Genomic DNA, 16975 nt, shown 5'->3' on the forward strand with positions numbered 1-16975 from the left:
CTTTGGGCCCTGCAGCAGAGGGGTGCTCTGATGTCTTCCCAAGCACAGGGAGCTGCCCACTGGCAGTGCAGAGCAGGGTGGATGCTCAACCCTGGGAATAAAATGCCATCAGTTCCTGCCATGCCCATCCCATTGCTGTGCTGGTCTATTCTCAGCCTGCTGTCCAACAGGAGCTTGCTTAAGGTTATTTCCTTTCAGCCCTGCTCCACCTGCCAGCCAGGAGATAATGGAGCTGATCCCAACCCCAGGCAGCCCCTAAACCATACCAAAGCTCAAGAAAAGTTATTCCACTTCTTGTGAGCCTTTCCTCCTCTTGCAATGTCTTGGTAGAGATGTGACCACCTGGGCTAGGAGCAGAACCACCGGGTCTGTAGGCACCAGGGGGGCTGTGCACCCTCTCTACTATTGCCAAAGTCTGAGGCTGGTGGCCAGATTTTTAGAAACTTGGGTCAAAATTTCCTGGGATCCAGCAGCTAGGATGAAGCCAGTTTGCTGGTTTTGGGTATTTGTGTGTATGTGTCTGTAATGGCAATCAACAGGGGTGACACCAGTGTCCTGTGTCATTAGGGGGATCCCCCACTGTCAAGGCAGTTCCCAGCCTTGCTAGAGGCGCACGGACTGATTTAACCCCCTGGGCGCCAGGGCGTGGTAGCAGCCAGATTTTCCCGGAGAGGGATACCCCACAACAGCTCTTGCTCTCTCTGCTTCCCTCTTCACAGGGGCAGCTCGGGCTACGGGAGAAGGAGCAGCGGTGTCCGGAGGAGGCATGGGACTGCCCTGCATTGCATTGCATTGCGCATCCTCCCTCCCTCCCATCTCTCCCCACCGCCTACTGCTGCAGCCTGCCTGCCTCCCTCCATCGCTCCATCCTTCCCGCGTCCCACCTCATATCGCTCCTTCTGCGTCTCTCACTCCTGCATCCCTCCCTCCTGCATCCCTCCCTCCTGCATCCCTCCTCCTGCATCCCTCCCTCCTGCATCCCTCCTCCTGCATCCCTCCCTCCTGCATCCCTCCCTCTGCATCCCTCCTCCTGCATCCCTCCTCCTGCATCCCTCCTCCTGCATCCCTCCTCCTGCATCCCTCCTCCTGCATCCCTCTCTCCACCCCTCCCTCTGTCTGCGCAGAGCCGCCGACATGGCGCTCAGCAATTTCCTCTTCGCTCAGTGCATCTGCTATTTCCTGGCCTTTCTCTTCAGCTTCATCGTGGTGGTGCCACTCTCGGAGAATGGCAACGACTTCCACGGCCGGTGCCTGCTCTTCACCGAGGGCATGTGGCTCAACGCCAACCTGACAGTGGAGCGGCAGCGCTTCACGGTGCAGGAGTGGGGCCCTGAGGCCGCTTGCCGCTTTAGCATCTTCACCGGGCTCCTCTCCCTGCTGCTGGCCACAGTGCAGGCCTGGAGGACCCTCTTCTTCCTCTGCAAGGGGCACGAGGAGTAAGTATCCCTGGGGATGAACCCATCCCTCCCCCAGGCTGGGGCGCCTGGGAGCAGTCTGGGGGTGCAGCGCCGGGCTTTGCACCGTCCAGGTCACCCTGCTCGTTTGCATCCTTTGGGGAGAGGTGGTGTCTTGCCCGTGCACACACGCCATGCTCTCCCTCAGCTGTGTCCAGAGGATGCTCCCGTGCAGAGCTTTGGGGTGGGGGCGTGTGGCCACTCAGCTGCAGTGGGCACAAAAGGATCTGGGGGCCGTGGGGTGATGCTAGAGGCTGGGGCTCGCAGGTGCCTCCTGACCACGGTCCCACTACACATCCCTGCCAAGGAAGGCCTTCCTCAGGTGTGCCCTGGGTGTGTGGAAAACCTTGAAACAACATGGTTGTGTGCGTGGGGGGGCAGAAGGGAGAAGGCGGTGACTCCCCTCTGGTTTTTGTGCTGCTTTTGTTGTGTGCATGGCAGCTATTGCAGACAACGACTATTGCTTGGTTACGACATGGGAGCGATGCTGAGCGCTCCCTGCAGCATCTCGGGGCGGCACTGGCAGCTGGTTCCTGTGCTCACACAAGCCAAGGGCCATCCCACCCCAGCAGGTGCAGGGAGAGGCTTGGGGCTGGGCAGCAGCTCAGGAGCACTGTGATGTTCTGTGCTTGCCTCTCAGGTGGCCTGAGAGGGCAGAGACCCTGTGCAGGTAACCCAGCCTCTGGGAGCCACAGGGCTGGACAATGCACCGGTGCCTGTCTAAACTAGGAAAATATTTTTCCCGTGGATTAGGAACCATGCCAAGGGTAAATCACTCCTGTCCAGGTCTATTTGGACTAGAGGTTTCTTGAGTAAGTTGCATCTGTGCTTGGTAATCCTGGAGGCTGAGTAGCAGTGTTGTCTTTCTGGTTCTTTCCAACCACTCTCAGCCTGCCTAATACTCAAACACGCTGTTGCAAGTGTGGACCAGAAACTTATTCCATATTAAGACTTACTTTACACTAAATACAACCACATATTACTAAATATCTTTGAATTCAGCTTCCTCAGGTGATTCAATATCTGTAGAGGGTTAATTGAATCTCAACACTTTGTAGTTAAGAGCTAGCTAATTTTTAGAAGAAACCAGCAGTAAAAACCCTGTAATGGTGACATTTGGATTAGATGTTTGGCCTGCTTGCAAAAGTGGCCTTTAATTTCAAAACTGTTGGGCAGGCCCCTGAAAAGTGTCCCTTTAGGAGTTGCTTTCAAGCTCCTTTGGGAGCTGAAAAACACTGATCATAGTTGGTCCAGGCAAGAAAGGCAGAAGGCTGTGGGATGATGGGAAGCAAAGATGGAGCAAGTTTGGATGATGAGATAACCACAGAAGAACACAGGAGGATAAAACATGGCAAGGTGCTTGGGAACAGCAGTTTCTTGGTAAGAAGGAAGATCTGTCCTGCACAACATCAGCTGCTGTAAGAAAAACAGGCAGGGCTCACGCTGTCCTGATTTTAGACAGACACTTGTTAACAGTTCAATTTGGCACACAAACATTTCTGTTTGTATGGGGAGATAAATGTGAGCTCCTCACCATACATGATAATTGTCTGTTCTGGTTCGAGGTAGTTGAGGGAGAACCAGAATGTCGTAACAGATGATCCTGTTGAGGAGGAAGGATCACTGCTACTGGGCCAGCTCCAGGGTGAGCCAGCTGAGGCAGTCAGGGTTAGTTAGCACCCTTAGCATCTTCCATGTGCAATGGCTTTGAATGACTGCTGACAGATAGCTATAACTGCTAAAAAACCTTCTTAAAAGGGTCTCAGCACCCCTTGCCTCAGCTAAAGGGTAGAGGTATAACTTAGAAACTTGTTAGGGTTGCAAAGCAACTTTAGGCATAAACATTTGTTATTAAAGGTCATTCACTCAATCTGCAATGGATAGGTTGAAGTTCTAATCTAAGGAGGAAAATTCAGGTGAGCTAGAGTGCCAAATAAGCAGTTTTCTATCAGGATACCCTGGCATCTGTGATGGTGACTCTTGCCAGATGCAAATGAAGTGCAAGGCTGAACCCTGCTTTGTCAGTGGAAGGTCAGGTCCTGGATCATGGAATGTCCTTTGTTCAGGGTAGGAAATAGAGGGAGAACTGGAGATCCTGGGCTGCAATTGTCCTGGTCACTGCTCCTTTTCTAGAGCTGTTACTTATTCTGGGGCCAAGTCTGTTTTATTCTGTGAAGAGCTCAAGTCTTTTCTGCCTCTCAGGCCAGCATACCATGCTAAGGGGCACACAGAGGATATGATCTGACTTTAGCAACGCTTGGGATGAAATCCAGGCTTGGTGCAAAGTCAGGGCAGAGAACATGCAAAAATCTGGTATGCTCATAGCAGCTCTCTCTGTATGGGTGACCCCAGCGCACAGCAGAGGTGATCTACTTCACCAAGCCCAGCTAAGCCAGAGCAGGATTCACCTTATTGTTCATCCAGAACTGCAGTGTCCTGGCATCCAGCACCCACTACAGTCTATAGGGGCACTTCTTGAAGCTGGTTTATTTCACTTTTCTCTCAGTCTTGGGGTGGGACAATTGTCACTTTGGAGAGTGACTAGACAGCCCCTCTAAAGCCACATCAACCCAGGAGCAAACATCCTAACTCTGCTGATAATTGCTTCATCTAATATTAAAGAAATTCTCCTGAGGTCACAAATGTATCATGTATAACCTGTAGAAATTAGGATTGTCCAGCCCAGAACCTTCCAGGACTCAAATACTAATTTAAAAACCTTTTGGCTTTTTGTTTAACAAGAAACTAAGTAAAAGAAGTGACTGAGGGTGGTTTTTTTTTTTCTCTGGGGTAAGTAGATTCCTTCTATCACCAGCACATTGAGTGGCACTGGTGGGAAATTTGTCATATTCATCTTTACCACACACTCTGAATAGGATGACCTGCCTTCTGGAGCTGCCAGTCTTCCTCCAGCCTGGAGCAGATGTCCAATTTTTTCACAGTATGACATTCCAAGGTGTCCTGTTCTAAACAGCCACTTAGAGCAGTTTCAAGTAGAGAAGGGCTTTGCCAGATGATTGGGATTAGAAATTTTCATAGCTAGAATTCAGGTGAGGCGTTAAAGAGTGAGGCTGGAAAATGAGTGAATGATTCTGTGGCCTTACAGGATATCTGCAAGCATCCTACCTCATCCCATCCCAAACACAGCGCGTGCTGAGGGCAGGCTCTGGTTGGGCAGACTTAATGTGGCTGAGGTAAATTGATATTCAGCAGGCAGACAAAGCATACTGACACCAAAGCCAGAGAAATCCCAGGAGGAGCTGGCCTGCTCTGCAAATTGCCCATAAAACTGAGATTCGTGTCCTGTGATGGTAGTACCTTGTGCTACATTGCTTAAAATGATTATAGCTATCAGTGCTGTGTTTTTATTTTTAGTTTCCCTCTCCCAAGCAATTTTTGTCCCAATTATCACTTTAGTCATGAAATAATTTTAGCTCCAGTTACTCCATAATTTGAGCTAATGACATTTATTTTAACAATGGTGATTTTCATCATTACAGCTAATGAAAGCCACATCGTGTATGAACAATCACCACTTATTATATAAAGCCACATCTTCTTATGGTTAAAAAAGAAATCAAAATCAAGAGCATTTGCAAGCGAAGGTAATGTGACTCAAAATCAAGTCCATGGTATTTCAATGTATTAGGTGTTCTTAATTAAAGATGTGTTTCAAATGGAAACTGATATCTTTGTGCCCACTCCGTGCTGCTTACAGAGACTGCTGATGTTGTGTTTCAGCTGTTTATGAGTTACATTTTTCTTCCCTTTTATTACAGCTCTTTCTTTTACGCCTTCCTGAATCTGCTGATCAGCGCCTTTGTGGTGTTCATCACATTTATTGCCAGCACTATAGTGAGTGTAGGATTTAACATGTGGTGTGATGCAATTACCGAAAAAGGAAGCATGCCAAATAGGTTAGTATTGAAGAATACATTGTATTCCTTTTATTTTTTTTCGTATAGGCACAATTGAACTGTGGTGTTACGAAGTGTAGTTATTACACACAAGGTGAGCTAGGGGGAGAAGGCATCTGTAATACAAAAATCCAGAGTTTTTTCATGTGGAACAAAAAAAAAAGCAAATCAAACTTCTCTTTGTTTGTTTATTTAGAAGCCCACAAAGAAAAGTGTGTTTCCATCATATTCTGTGGTCTCTTTGAATCATGACCATATGAAAACCAAGCCCATTATAGAATATTTTTTTTTATTTCCAAAGGACTGCTAGATTTGGAGTTTTTCTAAGGATGGGGGGAGTGTGGTCTTGTGCTCAGGGCAGGGGGCTGGGGGTCAGGGCTCCTGACTTGCAATCCTGGTTCTGCCCCCAGCCCACTGTGTGACACCAGGCAAGTCACTTATCCTGCCTGTGCCACGACCCATCATCAGACAAAAAATCTGGGGTGGAGCTCCTTGCCCTGTAGTCATGCTGTGGATGCCCTGAGAGCCACAGAATGGAAAACATTTTGTTAGTGCTAAGTACAGATGGCTGATGCTTTGTTACAGTCACAAACTGTACAGCTCCTAAAATGGTCCACTGTATCCCACAATGCTTATGTTCCTTATAGGGAACATGATAAGTTGAGGAAGATTTGCTCCTATCAAAAAAATAATGATGAAGAGAGAGGAAAATGTGACATTTTATGTCATATGATATTGAATAAATGTACTACTTAAAGCATACATTTATGTTGCACATTGTCATATGTTGTAAAATGCCATAGTGAATGTTCTGTTTAGGGCTGCAACGATTAATGGAATTACTCGAATATTCGGTTAAAAATTCGATTACAAAAACCATCTAATCGAATATTCGGGTAAGAACCCAAGATGACCGACAGCACTGAAAAGGAGAGAGAAGAGGCTGCAGAAATCAACCAAGAGATAGAATGACAACCTCAAAATCCTGGGATTTTTTCACACCAATAATGGTCCAAGTTATTTGTAAAATCTGTAGGCAGCCCCTATCAGAGTATCGTCTCCTTGCTGGAGCATCCGAAACAAAAACACAATTCCTTCTTCTGAGGCTTTTCCCGATGAAGTCAAAAGGTAAAAGAGGATCATACACTTTGTTTCATTGAGGGGTGAAACAACAAACCTGGAATAATGCCAGGGGCAAATCTGTGGGAGGCGAGGGGCCAGTGGGAAAGAGGGGTTTAAGGATAATAACTTAAAATTCCACTTATGGAAGGTTTGTGTTATCACTTACATAACTGCACTGTAATTTTTCTCTTCGTTTTAGTGAAGATCAGCAAACTACTTGATGATTGCAATAACTTAAATATCCTTTGACAGAATGTACCATTGTGACTGTTCAAAGTACATTTAATATGTTGTTTCGTTTTAGATTTGGTTTACCTGGAATCTCTTAAATAATTTTCTTCTTTTGTTTTTCCCTTCCAATTGCGTTTCTGGGTAGCTGTGAAGAATTGCAGGATATAGATCTTGAGCTGAACTTGGAAAACTCTGCTTTCTATGACCAATTTGCTGTTGCACAGGTAGGTCAAACTAAGTCATGGTTCTATTCCAGTTCATTTGCCATTTGCTTATTGATCGGGGGTTGCTGGAGCTGAACTACCATTCTCAGAAATCAATGGGAATGTTTCCACTGACTTCAGTTAAGTGCTGAATCAGAATGATAGTGATGGGCATATTTGCATTTTAAATTCAAAACAGACAGTTTTGAATAGAGATATGTCAAAGCCTCACCCTACCCTGATCTTGTTAATCATCAGAGAAAACTCATTGTTTATCCAAAGGATGAGGTCTGCAAAAGTTGCAGCGCTCTAGTGTCCTGGATCTCGTCATTACTTTTCAAAATAATTTCTGACTTGCACCACATTGTGGGGTTCCTAGTTTTACATTCCTTGAGTTTGACTGAGATCACCTAAGCTATATAAATATCAGACCACTGATAATAATCAAAGATTGATTCATTCAGATAGGGCTGTTTTCTGATGAATCCATGAGAATTAGACCTCTAAGGCTGTCAGACCTTTTTATTGAAAATCTCTAAGCTCTAAGTCAATGATCAGAGTCAGTGAACACTGGGACATGAGCACATACTAATTTTGCAGGGACTACAGCCCTGCAGAGCTGCATCCTTACAAAGGTTTATTATGTCCCACATGGAAAGAGGCATTATCCTGTCTGGAGCATTCCTTGAAGGCAACCTTGTCTCTTGGGCATGAGCCAGTTCCGTGTCTTTGTTGCCAGCATTGGCATCTAGATGCCCTGCTCAGGCACAACTGCATTTAGGAAAGAAATATGTCATAAAAGTGACTTCTTTATATGAAGAACCCAGGACCTCCCTGGCGTGACTTCATGGACTTTGGTCCAGCTGAGGTTTTCATAATCACCTGGACATCTTTATTTTTACAATGCTGTACTGACTTCTTTATGGTTTCTTTGTTTCTCTAGTTTGGTCTCTGGGCTGCCTGGCTGACTTGGCTGGCAATTACCATCCTGGCTTTCCTGAAGGTTTATCACAACTACAGGCAGGAAGACCTGCTCGACAGCCTGATCCATGAGAAGGAGCTGTTGCTAGGAAGATCCCCTTCACGATCCTCTTTGCAAGATGACAAAAGTGGCATGATCTAAAGTGTAAGCAGATTTACAGGGCAGGAACTAGATTTTATTATTAAGTAGTGTGAGCTGAAGTTGAGTCAGGGTATTGAGTGTGTGAGATCTTTTCTTTTCCTGAAATGAAATGTAATTGTGGATCACTCACTTCCCCCATGAGAAATTGTTGGCAGAAGTACTGATATTAGGATGAAGAGAATGAAGTGCCCTATGTTCCTATGGCACAGCCAACTTTCTGTCCTGTGCAGGCCAAATTTGTAACCTGCCCTTGTCAGCAGAGCTCCCATGTGCCATCACTGGCTTTTGGGACTGGGGCCTTTTTTTGAGAACGGGGCTGGCAAGACCAGGCTACAGTGTCCAGGCTATTTCTTCAAATTGTTCTTCAACCATAGTTGTAACTGGAGCTGCATTCAGTCCCGCCTCTCTCCCTCTCCTCCCTTTTTCCAAGGAAGCTGTCCCTGTTCTCTCTTTATCCTGGGAAGCTGCAGCTCTGGTTCAGGTGCAGGCTCTCGCTGTCTCTGCTTTTGCTGTGTTTGGATGCAGTGCTGACAAACATGTTGTTTCTGCTCTGATTTTATTTAGAACACAGAGGCCTGTGTTCCAGACTTGATATTTAATATTGGACAGTGTTAATGAATTCTATGAAACCCGTATATTATTATGGCACCTGTCAAAAACTGTGTATAATACGGAAGGATGGTGGACAACTTTTGTGGTTTTGTTTCTTCTTAGATTTTGGCATGACCAGCATTTATTATGACTCCTGAAGTGAAGTGTAGCTAGCAATTGCTGAAGCTTGCATACTAAGAAATTGAGCTGAATAGGTAGTATTAATGCTTGTGCATTCATAAATGTAACTTGGTCCCTACCATGGTATACTATTCTGTTTTGAATATTAGAATTTATTTGTGATATTTATTTCATATAGGATATGCAAAATTACTGTGAGCATTTGCATTGTATGTTCCTATATATAAACAGCAAGGAGTTCAAACAGCTGAGTTATTTTGTAGGTAGCTCAGTGCTGAATGGGTCCATTCTCCCCACTCTTGGGCAGGAGTTCCAGGGCAGATGAATTTTGCTGTGAAAAGGAAGAATTGCTATTTACACAAAGCTCACTGGTGACTGTTGTTGCTTTCAGTTTTTCTTGGCCAGTGCTTCAACAGATCATGTGGATTGTTTGTGAGCGGAGGTAGCTCTGATAAATAGGAAGAGTCATTCAGAGGAGTGTGGGATTTGCATGGCAGAGAAGTAAAATTGTACTGGAATTAAGCATTTATCCCCAGGTACACATTACACCGAAGACCCCAAATCAGCAGAAAACAAGCAAACAAGTAAGTTCGGGCTGAAGATTTTTTTGGGAGTACAGTGACACTGCCTGCAGTACCTGTGTTTGAGTTGAGACCAAATTTATAGCAACAGAAGTGCAAACCACACAGGATTATATGACCTGGTAAATCAGAATGAAAGGAGAGAAGGCAGCAAGATTCTACCATGTCAGAGCTCAAGCCTGGGGTTAGCAAAACCATGCAGATTTACTGTTGTCTTCTGGGGACTCTCTGATGCTTAGTTAAGCACCAGCTTAAGCATTTCATTGAAACAGAATTTGATGTCATGACAAATCCCTCAGTCATTAAGCATTTTAGGGCATAAAATCCGACACTGTGTTTAACTGCCAAATTATTCTCATAGGTTTAGAGAAAAAACCCTCCACGGGCCCTAAGCAGTGAGCCAGCCCTGTGAACATTGCTTGTAACCCCAGCTGGCCACAGCTCTCTGTAGAGAGGTCTTGTTCTTCAGCATTATTTCTGCTCACAAGAGAATGCAATTCCTTTGAAAGATTTGCAGTGGTGGCTTTTTTGTAGTTGGGAGTTGACATCAGAGGAGGACCCCTGGAGAAGGAATCAGAGACCAAGTTAATTAATACCAATTTAAAATTCAGCTATCGGGACTGTCAGAGTGCCTTTTTAAAAATTAATTTGGTCTAATAGTTTGCATATTAAGAAAAGTCTCTTCATTGAAAGAACTGTCCAGCACTGGAACAGGCTGCCCAGGGAAGTGGTGGAGTCACCATCCCTGGGTGTATTTAAAAGAAGCATAGATGTGGCAGCAAGGGACATGGTTTAATGGTGGCCTTTGCAGTGCCAGGTTAATGGTTTGACTGGATCATCCTAGAGGTCCTTTTCAACCTAAATTACTCTGTCTCTAGTAGGAGATACGCTCTTGCAAGTACCTGAGACCATTGCCAGGGAATGACCTTCTTCATATCCTGAAGAAGAGCTTGAGTCTTATAAGTTAGCCTGTTTCCTACATTCCCCCAGTTTCTCCAGCTGTAAAAGGCAGTCTGACTTTCACTCAGCAGTGATGTCTCTTCCCACAAATTACTTCAGTGCATGCCTTATTCTTTGTGTGGAACCATGCTGCTGCTTTGTATAATATATTTTATGTATATGCCAAATCAGGCTTAGGCTGAAGCAACTTGTGGCTTGGGAGCACTGTTCCTGGTGTTGCCTGAGGGTTTGAAGAACCATGAGGCAGAAGGTAACAAGCTGTCTTCTTGTGATCCTTGCTCTGAGGTACCAGGGCCCAAGCCTTGTCTCTGGTCCTGAAGGAGGGGGTGCTGCTTTTGGGAGAGGCTGTCTGGAGCTCCTTTTCTCTTCTACCTCTCCTGTCTCAAGGTCTTTTTCCTCCTTTCCACTTCCACGAGAAGCAGCAAACACTGCTCCTGGATCTGGAGCTGCCATGCAAAATGAAAAGAGGCTGAGGCTCTTCTATGAGTCCCATGTGAATCTCAGTCTGTTTTTCACAGCTTCCCTGCCTTGACCGGGTGGGGTGAGGCTGGTACCCCCTTGCGAGCATCAGTGGTGCTTAAAAGCAAAGCTGTTTTTGATGGAAGCCCCTGTGTGAGTAAGAGGGCAGAGCATGTAGTGAGAAGCTCTTTGGCTGACCCAAGTTGAGGAGGGGTATCCTGCAACTCCCAGTTGCCGGACACACTTGGTGTTTTTTTATTTGCAATAAGTTTTCTGCAACCTCTTCTCCTAAAGCTTGGCCTCTCAGGCTAAGCTGGTGGCACCATGCTGAAATTGTGTTAGAGTTTGTAAACGAGCTAGAGTGGTGTAATTTATATACACACACATACCTACCTATGCTGTCTCTCATACACTTCCCTCTTTTGTACGTTTCTGATGTCTGCTTTTAGTCATCCCTTGCCAACCAGCACACTGTGGGCTGAGTCAAATGTTGCATTTCTGTGACATTTTAATACCTTTAATTTGCCATGTCGAAAGGCTTCTGGGAACACTCTAGCAAGAGTTGTATTCAAAGAACTAGAACACTCTGTGGTACTTGTATTTATTTATTGTCACATGGTGGAAGGGGAGAAAGCTTAGAGGCCTTTCCAAGGCACTGGGCTGTCGCCACACTATTATCCTGTTGTATCAAATATATTTTTTGGTTGCCATCTGTGGTTAAATTCCCCACCAATTGCCTGCCAGCAGTCCTCATTGGGTTAGAAGAATCTAAGCTAACAAGTGTAATCTGAGCTTTTAGATCAATGCCATTTATCACCACTTTTCATAGTGGAGAAACAATTGCAGCCATCTTTTGGAACAGAACTTCCTCATGAGTGCATTCATGCTCAAAAGATCTTATACCACTAACTCATGAGGCATCTTTCAGCTGGGAAGGTTCAGTGAGAACCACAAAAATAAGAGCATGATGATTTACTGTAAAAACTGAGGGGCACATTCGTGCTATAGCAGCGACTCTATGGCCCCTTAAAAAAGGAGGTGTTATAATAACCAGTGATGGATGATTGAGTGTACAGAACTTGTCATGAAAGCATTCTCTGTGTATGTACAACGTACACAGATAAATGTCAGAAATAGTTCCACTGCTCCTCTGTGATGTGGATATAGGCTCTTCTCTCAACAGGCAGCTTTGGCTGGAGTAGCTGTTAGAAAACCTTAAATTTCTACACTTCCTTTTACTTATCACTGGGACTTGTGCAGTGACAATGGTTGTGATGCCCAGAGGTGGATTTGATGTGGGCAGAGGAGGAAAGCACTGGCCAATGCACAGCCCTCCAAAGGCTGAGATGAGTTTCTAACACAGGTTTGCAGGTGTTTTAATTCCTCCCCTTTATCTGAGTAACGTCCTTCTGCTAGCCTAAAGTACTCCATTTAGGAACAGTCAGATTTCCCCACAAGGCCTTCACTCCCCAGTACAGAACACTGCTGATTTAACCTATGTAGTGTTCAGGATGGAAACAGACTTGCAAGAAAGAGGAGCTCACACTTTACAGTCACATTGCACACAAACCTGGTATTGGGTATATGTGGGTTTGTCCTTGCCCTTCTCCAAACATTCCCAAACATATTGCATGTAAAATCAGTTTTGCCATTTAAACTATAACTTTAAAGAAAATCCAGAAGGTATATTATACTGGAAAGACTGACAATATTTTGTGAAAAACCTATCTGGGTCATGAGAAAATTTTTGGTTTTTTCGTCTATATCAATGGCCCGGGTATCCTTGAACAAGTGAACATCCTGGTTGTGTCCAGATCCTAAATCTGTGCCTCAGACCATTTCCTTTGCTGTTGGAAACCCATTCATATCTCTTGGAATGTTTGCTTTGGAGGTCACAAATATGCTTTCCTTCTGGTTAGGCAGTCTGGGAAAAGAGGAAGGTTTTACCTGCAGTGACAAAATGTAACTTCATAAGCACAGAATTTGTTTTAGAACCATTTCTGTTCATGGCACTAGTGCCTTGAAGTACGTGTTTCTATTTTTGACCTCCACAAGAAGGAGGAAAACTGTCCTGAGTTGTATTTTAGTACTCACAGATAGGCACCTAAATGTTCTTTTTTACAGATTTTTTTTTTAAATGACAAAATTTAACTCAGTGATTTATGAGGTTAAGAACTTCATAGAAGACAGCACTTCGTTGCTCTCCTGAAGTAGAAGGGAATTTCGCTCTCTCAGAAAAAATAACATTTGTTTCTGAGAGGTTAGAATAGAATTTACTCATGATATAGCAAACACTGCTTATTTCAGTGCAGGTTCTTAAAGAATACTGTCTTTTCATCCTGTTATTGGGAAGAGTATTAACATAGCCATGCTTCCACTTTAGTTTTTTTTGTTCCTGCCAAAGAGTGTAATTAAACTGCTATTGCAAACATAGATTAACAGGAATGTATTCACCTGAGTGCTTGAAATTCTCTACCTCTCATAGCTCCTATAGCTGCTTGAACTGTTATTGCACACAGTAGAGAAAAAAATCTGATCCATGTAAGAGCCTAAATCCTGTTTCCATAGACGGCTAAAGGATTTAGGATTTAATGCTTATTAGCTTCCTGTAAAATCCTCATTGCTAAAAATTTGGCATAAGTACCTGAGAAGTGCTCTGTGAATAGCCCTTTGAATTGGCCAAATAATGATTTCATTTTGGTTTCGGATATTTTAACTTATTTTTTCTCACCAAAATAAAAACCCGACAACTGCAATTTGCTAGGCATGAAAGGTTATCCTTGATCCCCTTCAAATCCTCCTGCTGGAGCTCTTCTACTTGGCTTGAAATTCCTAAATAACAATGATTTATTGTGGTGGTTCTGGTGTTTATCAAGGAGATAAACTATTTTGAAGCAAGAGCTGCTCACTGAAATAGTTGGAACTATTTGTATATGGTGGAAATCCAATGTGAGAAAATTTTGTTCCCCCTTTCCACTTGCCTGTGTTATACAGTGAGGGTTGAGACAACCTGCCAGGAGGTGAGAATGATGATTTGCAAGTACTGTTGGTATCTTGGATGATCTCTCACACAAGTGAGAGACTAAACTACTCTTCATATCCTCCTTATGTTCCCTTTGTTTGCCCCCCAGATCTGGGCAAATTTGACTCCAGTGTGTATACAGACTCTGGAGAGTATTTATGAATGTAGGAAAAATTGCAGTCTCTATGGCACATGTTGTCAAAAAAAAAAAAAAGGCAGTCAAGGATTTTCCCTGTTCCCATTGAGCCTCTCTGGACTGTGACATTGAACCCTTCCCTTTACATAAGCCAGGCCTGATTTGGGTGATGTGGTGATGTGTTGCTCTGGGAGGTTTCCAAGGCTGGTGCCAGTAGTCTCCCCAGGAACCTGGTGGAGTTAGATGAGTTATGTTAAACCATAGATTTTAAAGCAGGGAAATGTTTAAAAACTCTCATGGTATCCCACATTACACTGTCCAGAGCTCCTCACTCATCCCTCCTGCAGTAGAGAGAATTATTTTTCCCTATTAACACTGAACACAAAAATTTGTGTCCAGAACACAGCCCATCTTTCTGGAACACACAGGATCTGGGTTGCATCAGTTAATCCATTCCACTTTCTAGGCTCCTGCAACATTTTAAACTGTGGTTATTGAAACAGGGTCCAGCATTTGACTCCATAAGGTGCTGGCAACCTCCTTATTAAACTGCAGTGTTTGAGAGCAGCAGGCAGTCCCTTTGCTCTGTGCTGAACAGCATCCCTCTGTGGGGGACCACGGCATTGGGGTCCACAGCCAGTGCAGACTGATGGTGTCAGAGCAATTCTGGTCAAACGCTCTCTGATTAAAACAGCCTGAGCTACACAACTTGGGTAGACATACATAACATATCACAATATGCTGTGATCTGGAGTACACCCCCAAGAGGTTTTTGAGCATTTATAAACAAAACAAAATAACAATAACGAAAAGTCCCAACGGTTCCACTGAAGTCCCTTCCCCCTGGATCTTTTCATCTGCAAAAACGTTCCTGCAAACTTCAGGGAAGGTTTTATTGCTATCAAGCTGATTGGGCCTTATTTCTCACAGCTCTTCCTACCAGAGACAAGGACAGCTGAGGTGTGCAGGACAGTAGCATCAATCTGAACAGAAATAGATAACGAGGAGTCAGTGCATTTCCTGTGAGGGATTTCAGTTCTTGGGCTGTGATCTGAGGGAGTGGTGTTGACACCGATTTCAGCCTTTGCTTGGCCTGCTCAGCCCCTGTCCTCTCGTGTGGCCTCACAAGCTGCAGAGCATCCTCTTGAGGCATGTGCTGACCTAAAGCCAGCTTCTGGAGAGAGCCACCTGTGCCAGCTGTGCAGGAATCTGGTGTAAAGGTGCTGACATTGCCACCAGATTTGGAGGAAAGCAGATCCAGGTATCCTACACTGGCCCTTTGTCCTGTGCAGCTTGTGACTTGCATGGGGAAGGAAAGACTCTTCCCAAATCTCTGTAGACTTGGCATTTGTGGATGCAGCTCATTAGCGCCCATAGTTTTGCATGGTTTAGTGATTTTCCATGGCAGATCCTTCTTGCTTGTAAGTCAGTGTAGAGCCTGAAAGCATTTCAGCCTCTCTGAAATATGTGTCCTCTGATGTATGAATTCATGAATTACTGTCTCTTATAGCCACCTGGGAAAAGCTTTATAAGAGTCTAAATTAGCTTTTTTTTTTTTTTTTTTTTTTTTTTTTTTTTTTTTTTTTTTTTTTTTTTTTTTTAATGCTGCTGAAGAGGTTCCTGCAATGGTTATTTGGGGAGAAAATGGACCATTTTTTCATAATTTGTTTAACCACTGAAAGCAGTGGAGGAGCAGATCCCTCACCAGTGTACATAGATTATCCTGTGAGCAGCCATGCCAGTCCACACATGCTGAGGGTAGAGCCTGGCCTGCTTTGAATTTTAGCTCTGTTGATTTGTATGGTCTTCTGCAGAGTAATGACTGCTGATTTTGAGCTTTAATTGCATGTGTTTAACAAAGCCAGAAAGGAAGTGAGGTTTATTATTGTTTTATACAGTCTCAAAAGGGAAGTTTTTACTAGCATTTTAATACAGCCCTTTGTAAACAACCAGCAAAGAAAAAAATGCTGAGTCCAGTCCTTCTGCTTGTGGAGTCACTGAGTTTCCTCTGGCTTTAGTAGGAGCTGGACTGGGTTCAGCGTACCTGGTACACTCCAGCATTACTGATAATGAGTTAATGTGTTTTATATATTGATGCTTTTTGCTGAACAGTGCATCGGCTTTTTATGATTTGGTGAAATACAAAAATAAATTATTTGAAAAATCACTATTTCTGTGCCTGTTCTTTGAAGGCGAGTTTAAATTGTTACAATGTAAGATAAAATAATGTTCTCAAAGTCAGTGGTAGAGTTTTTGAACTCATTCCGCAGCCTCTCCATGCCACAAGTTGGATAGTTAAGGGTATGCCCAGCCATCCTCAGCTGTCTGTGCCCTTTTGGTATCCTTTTCCAGCAGTTCACCCTAGTGCCATTGGAGACAGGGAGAAAATGGTCCAGTGTTAACACGAAGCTGAAAGGCAGCTTGTTACCAAATGTAAGGGGAGACCACAGGCTGCACGGACAGGCTAATTTTCTAAATGCCAGCTGGTTAATTTTTGTCATGTGGCATCATTCTTTCTCTTCAGAGGTGGGCCAAAACGTTCCCAACAGCTATCCTGGAGCAAGGAATTAATAAGAAACAAGTCCACACTGTTATCTTGTAGGCTGCTGAGTTATTCCTTGAGGGCAGCTGGTAACACTCTTTTTATAGCCACAAACTGCCAGCTCTTCTGCTTGCTTCTAAGCTACAAAAGGCAGAAATGACAATTACAATTACTGCTAAGGGCTCATTTCCAGACTATTAGGGTTGGAGAGATGAAGGGAAGGAGGGGAACTCGAGGCAGTCTTTGGGACTGCCTTTTACTGGTGCTGATGGGGAGTGCATCAAAAGGTTAATGCAAATCCATCCAGTGTCATCTCTCTATGTCTTTTTCTATCTCTTCTAATCATATGGGTATGGATATGCCTGCTGCTGCAATCAGGTGCTGTCGATGTGCCTGGAGAGGGTGTTGGCAGCTGCCCTCCACCCGTTCACACTGCAAGAATGTGCTGAACGCTGTCAAAACAACACTAACCCTTCTGTTGTGGTCTGCTTAT

At 44.3% G+C, this 16975-nt stretch overlaps 1 protein-coding gene across 1 annotated transcript; it reads left to right on the top strand.

The window, feature by feature from the left end:
- The first annotated feature begins 754 nt into the window (after positions 1 to 754).
- On the top strand, positions 755 to 16107 carry TMEM179 (transmembrane protein 179). Its single transcript, XM_040068357.1, has 4 exons — positions 755 to 1436; positions 5234 to 5371; positions 6870 to 6948; positions 7871 to 16107. The coding sequence occupies exons 1-4, from the start codon at positions 1135 to 1137 to the stop codon at positions 8048 to 8050; spliced, it is 699 nt and encodes a 232-aa protein (XP_039924291.1). The 5' UTR covers positions 755 to 1134; the 3' UTR covers positions 8051 to 16107.
- The last annotated feature ends 868 nt before the right edge of the window (positions 16108 to 16975 follow it).

The sequence above is a fragment of the Hirundo rustica genome, chromosome 6 (genome assembly GCF_015227805.2).
Source record: "Hirundo rustica isolate bHirRus1 chromosome 6, bHirRus1.pri.v3, whole genome shotgun sequence".
In the NCBI taxonomy this organism is placed as follows: Eukaryota; Metazoa; Chordata; class Aves; order Passeriformes; family Hirundinidae; genus Hirundo; species Hirundo rustica.

Excerpts from the sequence above, each read along its gene's own strand:
- TMEM179 (XM_040068357.1), top strand. The coding sequence starts at position 1,135 with ATGGCGCTCAGCAATTTCCTCTTCGCTCAGTGCATCTGCTATTTCCTG. Across the intron at positions 1,437-5,233 it reads CTCTGCAAGGGGCACGAGGA|CTCTTTCTTTTACGCCTTCC; the intron begins GTAAGTATCCCT and ends CTTTTATTACAG. Across the intron at positions 5,372-6,869 it reads AAAGGAAGCATGCCAAATAG|CTGTGAAGAATTGCAGGATA; the intron begins GTTAGTATTGAA and ends GTTTCTGGGTAG.